Consider the following 13,211-nt stretch of genomic DNA (forward strand, 5'->3'; position numbering starts at 1 on the left):
TATATATATATATATATATATATATATATATATATCTGACTGCTGGAATTTGTTGATGAAAATTCATGTATAACGATATATATGACGCATCGTGATATGGATTTTTATCGTTGACAGAGCAATCGTAATCAAATCGTGAGACCAGTAAAGATTCACGGCCCCAGTCCGATGTCAAACCCTCGTTAAATAATTTAAAAATGTATTGGACAAAGGACAGAATACAGGGTTAGGTCTGTGCTAAAATGACTGAAATCTTTTTATGTTAGTCAACAGGCCTTAAAGTGACAGAAGTATAGAATGGATTTGACATTAAAAGAAAGAAGTAGGATTTGGCGCTGCAAAGAACACAATGTTACGTTTGCAACATTACAGTCGGAAATAAGATGTGGTGTAATTAATGATAGACTATGCTGATGCTTACTGTTACATGTTCTCAGACTATTAGATAAATTATGTCTTTTGTTGTTTTCATTGACTCCCATTTTCAGATGTACATCTCTGACCCCTGGTCCCTGCTGTGATCGCTTCAAGCTTCACATCCCCTTTGCTGGAGAAACCCTGAAATGTAAGCAAATCAGTCATTCTCCTATTTGCCATTTTCAGACTAATGCAACCAGTTTATCTCTGATGTTGTTTGAATAGCCACATGTATTTGTTGAGTCTTGTGTTGACGAGTTGTTGTTATTTTTGACTTACGAAAGAATAATTTTGGGAGAGAAACCATTAGCAAACATTGTCTTGCCTTATTAGGTCACAAAGTAGTAGAAGTAAAACTAGGGGTCAGCTAAAGCATGATTAATGCTTTAAATCTACAACGTGGCTATGTACGTACGAAGGTACTCAGAGACATGGACCCTACGCCGTAACCTGACATGCACCTCTCGAAATATTTACCTACAAGTCATGGCAACGTACGTAGCTTGGCCGTGGCTTGGTAGTGTTGCATTTCCCCCGACTCATTACCTGGTTCTCCTTCTCCATGAACAACATGATATCAAGGGGAGGGTTAACCTTTCCTGTTACAGGTTTCCCACTGTGGTCAAAAAGCACAGGCGAGACACTTTTTGTCTCCCACTATGCTTTTATAGTTGCTACGTGTTCCAAAGCTAATCGCCATCACTGTCTCTCTCACTCTACCACACACTCCCCACGCACACACATGTGCCGGCCCTGCGGAGATTGACACCAATGCACACGTATAAACTTCAGGCCACTTATGTACGCTAGGCGAAAGCTCTGCGTGGCGCTCAGCAAGATCATAAATCACAATTAAGGCTCTTTGCAGTTTTGAAATCAGGCTTGTTAGTCTTTATCAATACATTCCTAGATTGATTTACATTAAACAAATTAAAGAACTGTTGCTGATTGAACAATTAAGTCAATTTTTATTCATTTTTTTTTAAATCTATTTGTTGTTTGTATCAACAAATTGTAAGTGCTCACAGCATTTCAATTTGCAGGTTTTTCACTGTGCTCTGGTTAATTGATTCATTTTCTAGGACAATGGGCCTGCGCTTTGAAAAACGAAACAGCAGTGCTGAATTAATTGTATTACAGTTAAAACGTTTCAATCCAACCTTGATTGGTTTTGAGAGATCCACTTCTGTCTCAGAGTACGCTGGTTTGAAGACGAAAGGCGGTTTCAGGTCAACACCAGCTGAAGTCACCGACACTAGTGGATAAAGGAAATCAACATATTCAAAGCCAATATTCAGGACACTATGCAAAGAAGTATTTTAAGATTATTTTTTGGGGCTTTTCCCTTTATTATAGTGAATAGACATGAAAGGGGGAGAGGGATGGGGCATGACATGCAGCAAAGGGCCACAGTTCGGAGTTGAACCCGGGTCGCTGACTTAGCCAACATGGGGCGAATGCTCTTACTGGGTGAGCTAGTGGCCGCCCTAGACTGGAAATATTCTGACAAGAACTTTTGAGACTAGAAAGATGGACGACAATAAGAACACCGTGTCAACATTGTGTATCACTTTAATAAAATGCACAATTCACCTGGAGTGCCTGGAGAGCCCGTTTGGTTACATTGCATGTCACATTACATCGCAGGTTGGATTCCAGCCTTAAAAAGAATGCATAGTTAACTAAGCGGCACCTTAGGAATGTTTTGTAATTGCGGTTTCTAAGCAAGCAGTAAGACCAAAAGCACCCAAAGCATCCTTCAAGTACAAATAGAATATGAATTCTTTTGAGATTCTGGTGATGCCTAGTCAGTAAAACGATATTGGTAAACAACCTGTTGTTGGTGCTGCGGAACTTTTACTGAAAGGGTCTCTTGCTTATGAATCTTCTCCCCACATCACAGACTATCCCTTTTATAAAGTTTGGTGCAAATGTGGCACTGCTCGGGGGAAAACCCCATGTCTATCAAGGGGAAGTCAGCTTTGCTTATTCTGCAAAACAAATGCTACAAATCTGTCCAGACAGAAATGATTGTGACCTCTGTCAAGATGTCGTAGCTAGACTTGAGGAATGTGTAGATGTGAGGTTTAAAATATGAAAACATGTACTTCCATGTGGAATTGCGGTTTCATATTGTGATAGAGCCATTTAATAATGTAATTGTCTTTTCCCTGAAAGTGATATAATCTACGGTATATCTGTCATAGTTTAGGAAAAACTCTTGAAACCTGACAAAAACAGGTCTCTCTGTCTGGCATGGCATGCAACATCTCTGCAGCTGTTCTACGAGTTGTTGTACCTTCCTGTGCTTTGGCCTCAGCAATAACGTTTGTTAAATCAAGATCAATCTATCTACTGATAGCATGCAAACACATGGCACACTATAAGCACTATTAATGCCAGACCAGCCCCCTTCCACTTCACCGCTGTCGCTGGTTCTGCAAAACAACAATTTGTGGCCTTTGTAGTTGTACACATTACGCCCTTATGACCTCGATAAAATGTCTGGCTGAAAGAAAAGACTTTGAGAAGGCACATTATGCAGTGACTAGACTACACTTTTCATTGCTGTCTCTGGCTGCATGAACAAAGCAATATATAAAGGCCTAAGCGACCTGTAAAGGTTGCTTTTCCAGGACCTCCATTTCCCTCTGGAACCATGCCAGTGCGTCTCCGACAGACTGCCAGTGGGTTGTAACAGATTTACAGCACATCCTCTCCTCTACTTGTTTGACTCTCCTCCACTGGAAAAATATTTCCACATGTGTACTTTTGTCTCCTCTTGCTGTCACTGGAATGGCATAAAAAAGCAGAACAGAACAGTCTTGCTGCACACAAATAGAATTGTGTAACGTGATATCAGAACATTGTGCACAAGCAAAGTCTTATGTGATTGTGTTATCATGGTCTTGTCCTTGCCTCAGCGAAGGCCATTTCCAGTCTGTAGTTTTCTTTTCTCTAAATGCATTATGCATTTCTTAATAATAGTGCAATTATTATAGGATTTTAGCACCGCTTAATGTGTTTTATATTAAGAGTACCCATATGTAATTTTGAGTTTTTTGGCATGATTTGAATGGCCTTAATGGTAAATGTTAAGTTTTCTTATTACTGTAAGTACTTAAATAAAAGACCCCAAAGCTCAAATGCACGTTATGCGGTTGTTAAGGTTGCTACTGAAAAAAGCCAGCTACCTTAACAAGCTAATACATGTCAGAGTCAGGTTCAACACTGGCCAACGTGTTCCCAATGCAGTTTCCCTGGTTCCAGGAGGGTTCAAAAAATTGCTTGCCACATCTTGAATAAGGCAGATTGTCACAATAATATTAAGAAAATCACACATATTTCACTTGTTAAAAGAAAGAGACCTTTCAGCGCTCAGTTAGACACAGCATGACATGGGAAGATGGAGTTTCTTTTCGCAGAGAGAGGGCAAATATGCTCATATGACATGAAACTTAGGTTGACCCCTTGATACGTTGGTTATAATAGTACACATAGAAATGCAAGCAAGTGAATTCATGTTGTCACAATTAGAAAATCAATCTGGTGACCCATTCTGCTTATTTTCTTTCAGGGGATATCATATTCAATGCGCAGTATCCGGAATTGCCACCAGATTTTATTTTTGGAGAAGATGCCGAGTTTCTCCCTGAACCCTCAGAACTACCAGTGAGTATCTACACTTGTGTGACAATCAACACTAGCAAGTTTTTCTGGAAGACTTTAAAATGTTATTTTTTTTGCATTCAAAATGTGGTGGAAACAAATTTCACTTGCTAAAGCCGGATCTTTTCATTCATTTGCTACACTGTTCTCCTATGTGGTCCTAAGTGTCAAACAAATGCATTCATTTGCTGGTCTCAACTTCACTGATCCCAGTAGCCAGAGGAAGTTGAAGCAGGGAGTTGTAAAAGAAAACTAGCCACCGTGGGTGCACAGATGGCTGGAAATGTTGCAATAATTCACAGTTGTTTCATTATGCCGTCAACTCTGTTTTGACTTACTTGTTATCTGCAAATCAGGTTGTCTCTATTAAGTCATGAGCAAGCTAGCCTAAACATGATAAATGGGCTGTATGAGTTTATGTAGAACATGTATGTCGAACTACCCTGTAATAAAGACAGTATAGATTACCCAGCACATGGGATGATTGACTTTAACTACAGTTGATTAAACTGATTATGAGGTTCACAATAATGCTAGGCTGTCAGGAAGTGTACCTTTAGGGGAAATTCATGGCATTTGTTTTTTATCTTAGTTTGTATAATTATAACTTTTAAACATTTAAACATTTCCCTTTAAAGTTTGTTTTTAAAAAACTTGTTTGCAATGTCCACAGAAAATGGCGAGATTGAAGCATACCATCTATAGATAAAAGTATCAAGACATAATTGTATGTATGAGAACTGGTTTTCAAGGACTGATTGCATCAGCACTGTCTAGTTTCCAATGGGGTGTGGTTGTAATGTTTAAGGAGTAATACAAGCTGCTGCACCACCAAAAGTGGTTACAACATGACCATCAATTCCAGATAATCTGAGTGCATGTTTTTACCACACAGATCCTGCTTTACGGAATCACACGCAGCAAAATGTGCGCCTGCTCTACCAACTGAGCTAACCCGGCCACGTGCACAACTTTTTGATATTGTTGAACGTCCGTTACATTTAAGCCGTTGCCAAATGAGTTGCTACAAAGCTAATTAAGACTATCAGCTCCGCACAACGCTCTCTGTATTTCTCAGTATGACCATGTTCAGAAGATTGTGGCATCCGGTGACTATCCCATGCAGAAGCTCGAGTGAAGATAATCTGTAATCGGCTGTATCATGCGGATGCTGCGACAGTGTTGTCAATGCTTAGAATTCCTCAAGGGGGAGATAGAAACTATGCACTATAACTTTAAATTATCACAGTGGATTTTCCCGGTTTTTGGCTTGGTCTGTGTGAAACGTTTTTTAGGCCAATAAGTAATGTCAACACACCAGGAAGGAATAACACACTTCCAGAAAAGTCAAAGAAAACATGGGGCTTCGTACGAAACCTCTCATTTATTAATTTTTTTTCCCTTCCTTGTCAGACACATGGGTCCTTCTCAAGACTTTATTCTTTTTAAGGCAAAGTAGGAACAACAAAATATACATTTCCGTCTCCCAGACATGGAAATCTGTCTCAGATGCTGAAATGCTGATGAAATCGTAGTGATAGAAAACAGTTTTATGCTCCATGCACTGCGGACCTCAAAAAGTCAGATGTGGTACAAATCCACAACCCTAACGTCCACACCCTTACTTTCTGCTTCATCACATATGGGGCACCCACCCTACTGTATTGGTACTGTATGTTGGTATTCAACGTGAATCATGGGGTATAGAATCATTCAATGTGGAAACAATTTCAAGTGATACGCTAGGTAGGTAGATAGATAGATAGATAGATAGATAGATAGATAGATAGATAGATAGATAGATAGATAGATAGATAGATAGATAGATAGATAGATACTTTATTCATCCCGAAGGAAATTTAGACCTAGACCTTTTGTCTAGAACCAGTATCAGGCCAAACATTTTTTCTTTTCTTTTTTTCTAAAGAAAATGTATATCCTTTTAGTTCTAAATCCATAAACAAATGTACTTTGTACAATGTTGACTTGTGAATGAATGTTTATTGGCTGTCATCGTCTCAGTACAGTGGTGACTAGTGAGATTATTAGGTCTTGATGGCGATCTGCAGTCTATTGAGTACTTCCTTGTTGGTAAGTGACTACCATGCAGTTACCCAGTGCTATTTCAGAAGCGGCCTAGCACAGAGAAGCTAAAATTCCCTGCTTGTGTCAGAGTCTGGGAGAAGAGAGGGGAGTATTGCTCACCGTCTCACAAATCCAGCTGTGCACATAAGGGGAAGTACCTTTGCCGAGCCAGTCCTTGGCAGCCCATTGCATGTTTATTTTCCTCACTCATATTCTTGCTGTGTTTTACTGTTCATGCTTTCATAATCCTCCTTCATCTGTCTCTCTGCCTGAAATCCTCCTCTCCTACTCACTCCTTTTTCCTGTATATTTTCAGTAAGTACAACCCCCTCTAACTCTTTAAAACGCTGAATTCCCAGCAATCTCCCTCCATATGTGGGAAATGTTTACCATCTGCACTGGCAGTAGGAATTTAGAAAGAATCATTTTTTATGATAAATGGACCAGGTGTATTTACGATGAATTGTACAACATGTAAACATCTGACCTATATGTAAATAGATCCAATTGGAAGTACACTTCACTTTTAGCCCTCATAGGCAATATGTTTCTAGCCCTAGCCACTGGGGGTAAACATTAGGCTAATTTTAGGTCCTCTGTCAATGGCTGGTTGGATTCTTGATGTCTCAGCAACCCAGTGCTCTTGTTTACAGCCGGCCAAGGGTATCATTAGCTTCTCTGTTTAGCCTTGTGTTTTCCCCTGCTGTCAACCTGTCTTTTATGGGTTAGTTATCTATGTTTTTGTTTAGACAGAGAAATGTTTTGCTGTTGAAAAAAAAAACTCCACAAGACTAAAACATGCACATGATAATCCACGGTCAACCCTGCATGGTACGGTATCCATATTGGAAATCTTGTTCCTGAAAAAGTTTTTAATTTCAGCTAATTAGACTCCTACTGAACCAGGGGTTTGAGCCAGAACAATGATGACATTGCGACAATGCCCCCCTTAAAACCTAAAATATAACGTCACTACAACCTCACTGGGCCAAACTGCCCAGCATAAAATCAAGGGCAGAGCTTTTCATATTTCGATTTGTAAACATGTATGCCATGTTTTATAGTGCAAATGGAAAGATGCAGACATCTGTAATAGATGTTTTGTTTTTTGTTTTTTTACTTTAATTATATACTGTAAAAAATTCCAAATACAGCTCCGCCAAAGATTTTTTTTCGGTAGTGATATGCCACTCTGTCAATACTTTAGTAAACAATGACGGCTTGTTTCTGAGTGATGAGTCTGTTTGTCAGTAAATAGTCATGCGTTAGCTGCCTCGGGTGGGGGGAGCAATGACCCCTAGTAAAGCACTAATGGGCCTTTTTGACCTCCTCACAAAAATTCTTCCTTAAACACTGCTGAACCGCCTGAAGGCCACCTTTCAAAAGGTGTAGTCACTCAAACTTGAAATACTACAGCAACAATAATGAATTGTCTTCAAACCTGGACAGTTATTAAGAAAAGTCCTTTCAACATTTAAACCACAATGCATGAGGGATGAAAGAAACTTGAATACTCGAGCTGGATGATGAGAGGCCCTCACATGTCCCTCAAGTAAACCTTTTATAGCAGAACAGTTCCATGAGCCATGAGCAAAGTCTGCCACAAATGTATTGAGGTTCACCTCATTGTTGCTAGGGTGCAAGGGTTCACTAGCAAGTGCAAATGTAGGCTAAATGGCATCCAGATTGTGGCTAATTGGCCACCAGGGCCGTTCCCCACCTCAGAGTGCTTTGATACACATTCTGTACGGCTTGTTTTGAACTGGTCACTCATGTTAACTCTCACACTAGCTATATTGATCTCATGCTGTAAGGGCTGTGGAAAGTCATCTGCCGGTCTAATTGGTTTATTTTGGGCAGAGAGGGAGCCATTGTTCCTTTTAACATGGAAATAAATTTTAAATTGAGTAGTTATTGCCTTCCTAACTTTAATCATTACTTAACCACTCTGACACATTTATAGCTGTCTAACCAAAAGGTTTAATTGATTCCAGTCGGTAAATGAAAGGTGGCTTAGAAGAGATTACTTAACTGTGGTGAACACTGTAAAGTTTTAAATAGTATAGAACATGCAATGTTGATTTTACCATGGGAACAAAATTAGTGTTGTTGGACTGGCCTAGTCTAGCTTTAGTACAGGGTAGTGTGGAATACAGTGCATACACAGTGTGTATGTGTACCACTCAGTTGCCAGTTGGAACACACTGCTAAAACTATTGTAGTTTAACAGCCCTTTTACGGCTGGTTTAAACCTCAAACTATCAACCTCATTTAAAAGTAAAAGTGTTTATACCTCTTTTGAATGGCCACACTTAAAAGTCAAAAAAACCTTTGACATGGTTATAGCTAGATAAGAGGGATCATTGTAGGATGTTTGGTCTAATGTAGAACTTAACATGGTAATAAAACATGTCTGATTAATCATCTGCACGGTTGTAAATGGTCTTAACTGCCAGCTCACTGGGGCACACTGACATAAAACATACACCCCAATTACATCCTCAAAAGATATTGGGGAGGGAGTTTCAGATGCTGTGTGGCAATTTGACAAGCACTTTATTTAAAGCATACAAAGTGTATAGCTCATCCGATATATCCGATATTGTTATATGCAATTATTGTCTCCAATTCAGAGACCGGCACCCACATGGACACTCCACATCTACATGTCCCTGTGGGATATAGGTAGTCTGCTCATTTGTGCCTCATGACAATCAAAGCTTAAAATATGTTCCAAATTTAGAGAATGTAATTAACATTTTCCTTAGGTATGTTAATTTGTCTGTTTTAATCTCATTCTTTGAATCCTATCAGGTCTTACCATTTCATTGTTTAAATAATCAATAATTGCTTCATTTAAATGAACTATCTGGGGAAATTAAATAAAAAAACTTGGCCACCAATTTAAAAAACAAAACAATCATTAAAACCATATCAAGACTGTTTCTATTGTGGATTATCAGTGACAACACACCATATTCCAGTAAGTATTACAGGGATCAAGGCTTTATGCAAACTGGGTGGAGGGGCATAAGCGCACTAGAGAGGAGTTTGGAAAGACACGTGTTCACCAAACTTAGTGACAGGAATACAACAGAGTAGGTCTACCCACGAGTTCCTGGGAAAAATAACAGAGAAGAGGAAATGACAGAGGCAGGAAAGGAGGGAGGGACAGAGGAGAGCAATGCTACTTAAATCTCTTACTTAGAAGATGCAATATTTCATAACATTTTTATTTGTTTTTCCCCCCAATTCAATAAATGATGACTTTAGAGTTTATATTTTATATGCAATATCACATGCATAAACACTTGTCTGGCCATTATTCAACACCATAACTAATAAGGAAAAGAAAGGACACTAACCTTGAAGCAGTTGTGACAGTATAGATCTTCTGTGGAGTGGAGTTGAAGATGTGTGGCAAGCATCCATGTTTTAACATAAAATACACTTAGCACCTTATATTAAATTCCTTTTAAGTGTCCCTTACATATATTATATGAGTATCAACGGACATGGATGTAAACTGCAAATTGACAGCTTGGCAGTGGCATACAACCTCAAAGCGAAAATTTTAGTTTATTTTATTTTAGTACATGCAAGGCATTTAAAGTGAAACGCTAGATTTCAATTAACGGACTCTGTACTCCTCACTTCATCTGCCTTATGTAACCTTTTACAGATGAAGCCATCTGAATGTTCCCCTCCAAACCAGAAGCCAGCCGGCTGTCTTTTGTCTCCCAGTCTCTGTATAGTATTTTATTGCTTAGCATACTTCATTGATACAGACTTCTATGTAACATGTATACATGTAAAGAGCATGAAATACTTTGTTCATTTTCTACTGTGAGATAGGAGTAAGTATGCAGCACATAAGACCAGTTTTCTCTAGTTGCACCTTTGTTTTTACTCTTCTAATACTGCTATTTGTCTGCCCCTCTGTCCCCTTCTTTGTGTGCAACGTATCATTTGTCTGGTCTAGACTTGTCCGGTGATGCGTGCACGCACTAAACATTTTGGGAGTTCCCCAGTGTTTTGCACCTTTCTAAGTCTGTGTGTGTATGCACCCAAGACCTGGGGTTAGCCTCGATGGCCTCTCTAGATACAACAGCAACATGTTTCCACTTATCCTTCTTGCAGTACTTTGCTGTGTGGTACAGAGGCAGGCTCTGTCTAGTTAAACTGAAAATTCCAGGTTTTTAGTCTTTTTTGCGCTGTGTGGATTTGTTATTTGGCTCTGTTCCCCAACCTGGGCTTGTTACATTTGGGTAAATTAACTGAACAAGTTGTAGGTTTAGCTGAACACATTTTCAGTAGTGGAAGGAAATGGCTTCTGCTGGTTGGTTCAGCATACAAGTATACCTATCCACTTATGTGTCCACTTTACCCAGGCTTGAATAGTAATGATACATGTTGCTATTTATAGTCTTAACAACAATCTAGTAGCCCCTTAATTTATTGAACCACTTTGAGAAGTAGGCTATTCTACTGTATATACACATGCATATTTACTAAATATGCATGTTTTTATTGTGTTATACATCTGCAGGGCAGAAGGAACACATGACATATTGTATGAAAAGCCCATACTAATTGATGTTAGTCTTGGTTGGTAAAAGAGGTGGTTTTTAATGTGATCAACTCAACATGTGTACCACTGTTATTTCCCCCCTTTAATTTAGTGGAGACGTTTCTTTTTACAGTAAACAACATTTCAACAGAATTGACTGGATGTCTTGTAAAATCTGGTATGTAGAAGTTAACGACAATGATTTGATCCCACTAACGTGTACTAAAACTATTAAAAGCACATAAATGAGTTACTATTGAATTGGGTGACACTCTCCTTTTTATAAGCATTGCCACTTTTTACAACCACTAATGTCCGTTACAATCCGCCACTGAAAATAGTCCCCAACAAATGCTCTATTTAATCCTTTTTGAGTAACTTTTGCTAAAAGCTGCCATGCCTAGCTGTCTAAAAATAAAATTATTATTATTTATTATTATTAAAATTATTTAGCCTTTTTGAAATAATTAAACTATATACTGTATATGTGAGCCATTTTTAAATATTTACAGTATATTTTAAGAAGGAGCCAATGAGCTGAGGGCTGAGTGCCATAGATAGATAGGGTAGGGAAGTTGGAAAGTATTGTGAGAAGAAAACACATTGTTGGTTTTGGTCTTTTGATTTGATTTGTTTTTCATTAGAAAATAAAGAATTACCAGCCTTATCCTTTAGTCAGTCTAATTGACATGTCCTTTATCCTGCTTTCTTAGATGAAATGTTGTTGTGTGTATTCACAGTAACAATTGTTTAGATTTCCACCTTTTAAAAAAGATTAAGGCTCCTTAGAGAAGTTATAACTTCAGACAATGAGACATTGTTTGTAATTTAGATACCAGGACAACTCCCACTATGAAAATGGAGTGCAAAGCCAATCTAAGCACTAGTCCATGTAGAAAAAGGAAACATTTCCCACTTCATGTTATCCCCTGGTAATCCTGAATGCCGAGCATTGGTGAGCGCTTCCTATCTGCTGCTCCAGCTCGTCCCCTGTTACTGTTCTAACAATGGACCTCAGACGGCACATAAAGCAAGACTATGTCAACCTGGGCATAGTGTACCAACTGTTGCTCCTGCTTCCTTCCCGCTTTAGAGAATAATGCATTCCTGCTTTTATAAGAGTTTATTATTGGTAGGGCTCACCGACAGGTCCGGGAATGCTTTTAGTAGGCAGGCTATTGTTTGCTACCAGAGATGGCTAATGGAAAAGAGTTTGGCAAAACACCAGCTGAAGGATGGGAAAACAAGAGGCATATGTGTAAGGCTGGGTACCGAAGTCAGTACTTTTTAGGCACCGACCATATTGCCTTTAAAGTGTTGAGTATCAAAAAGTGCCTCGTCGGTCACTACCCAATTTCAATACCTAGTAAATCTCATCACCGTCAGTGAGCATGCTTCTACAAAAGATCTAATAATGCTGGTTCTTGGCTGTCTAATGTTATATATATTTGTAGAGGCAGGCAGGAAAAACTCTGAAACACTGAAAAATAAATTTAAAAAATGGTGCTGTAATGTCGTAATTTCTTTTTTTTAATTATAAAATTGGTATTGAAAAAAAGTATTGTTTAGGAAGCCATGGTATTGATATCAGTACTGGTATCAAAACGTTTGGAATGATAGCCAGCCCTACATATGGGCCATAGTATCAGCTCTCAGAGGGGATTGGGACTGGCCTAAAGAAGTTACTGAATCACAATAAAAGTAGTCAGAAAAGTACTATTTCTTTCATCGAGTTGTTCTGGGTTGGACATAAACTGCACAGATCACAGTTAAAAAAAACAACAACAAAAAAACACTGGGCTGAGATTGCCAAGTGTCTTAAACACATGACAAGAGCAATTTAGCATGATCTTAGACTTGGCACTCTCCGGGGGCGGAACAGGGTGTGAGCCCACACTTGAATTAAAGACTAACAGAGATTAATTTAATACTTGGGAGTTTTTTAATGCCTCACACTTTCAAGTCTACAGCGATTTATTGGATCAGGTTGCCAGCATCTATAAAAATCACATTTAAGACGTAAAAACAAATATCTTCTCTTGGCCTATATAATTATCTTGCATTTTCAGATGCCAGTCCCTCTCTCATTGGCCTAAGATAAATATTGGATCGGAGATGGTACAGACGGATGGCACAGGAAGACATAATTCTGTCAACTTGGGTCTATTCAGTTCGAAGATGCCCAATTTAGGTTTACGTTTAGTTCTTAAAGGAAAACACTGTTTCTCTCGAGTTCTTCCCTTATCCATATTTATAATACTTTGGACTCACTTGAATTGTAGCTTAATAGAATCAATGCTTTGAGACAAATGTTGAAATGTCTATTTGTTTGATGCACTAAGTCACACATTTAAGTTTGAGCAGTTTTTAGTTTTATTCAAACAATACTACATGGTAGGTTGATTTTAACCATACTACTGGCATGGCTCTAGGGAAGTCAGTCAGTCAGTCAGTCAGTCAGTCAGTCAGT

General features: G+C 38.7%; 1 protein-coding gene across 1 annotated transcript in view; it reads left to right on the forward strand.

Moving 5' to 3' along the window:
- babam2 (BRISC and BRCA1 A complex member 2) overlaps positions 1-13,211 on the forward strand; it is a 79,159-nt gene that overhangs the window by 2,416 nt on the left and 63,532 nt on the right. The window contains 2 exon segments of the mRNA XM_032501322.1: positions 489-565; positions 3,995-4,089. Of these exon segments, the coding sequence (XP_032357213.1) occupies positions 489-565; positions 3,995-4,089 (172 nt within the window).

The sequence above is a fragment of the Etheostoma spectabile genome, chromosome 20 (genome assembly GCF_008692095.1).
Source record: "Etheostoma spectabile isolate EspeVRDwgs_2016 chromosome 20, UIUC_Espe_1.0, whole genome shotgun sequence".
Lineage (NCBI taxonomy): Eukaryota > Metazoa > Chordata > Actinopteri > Perciformes > Percidae > Etheostoma > Etheostoma spectabile.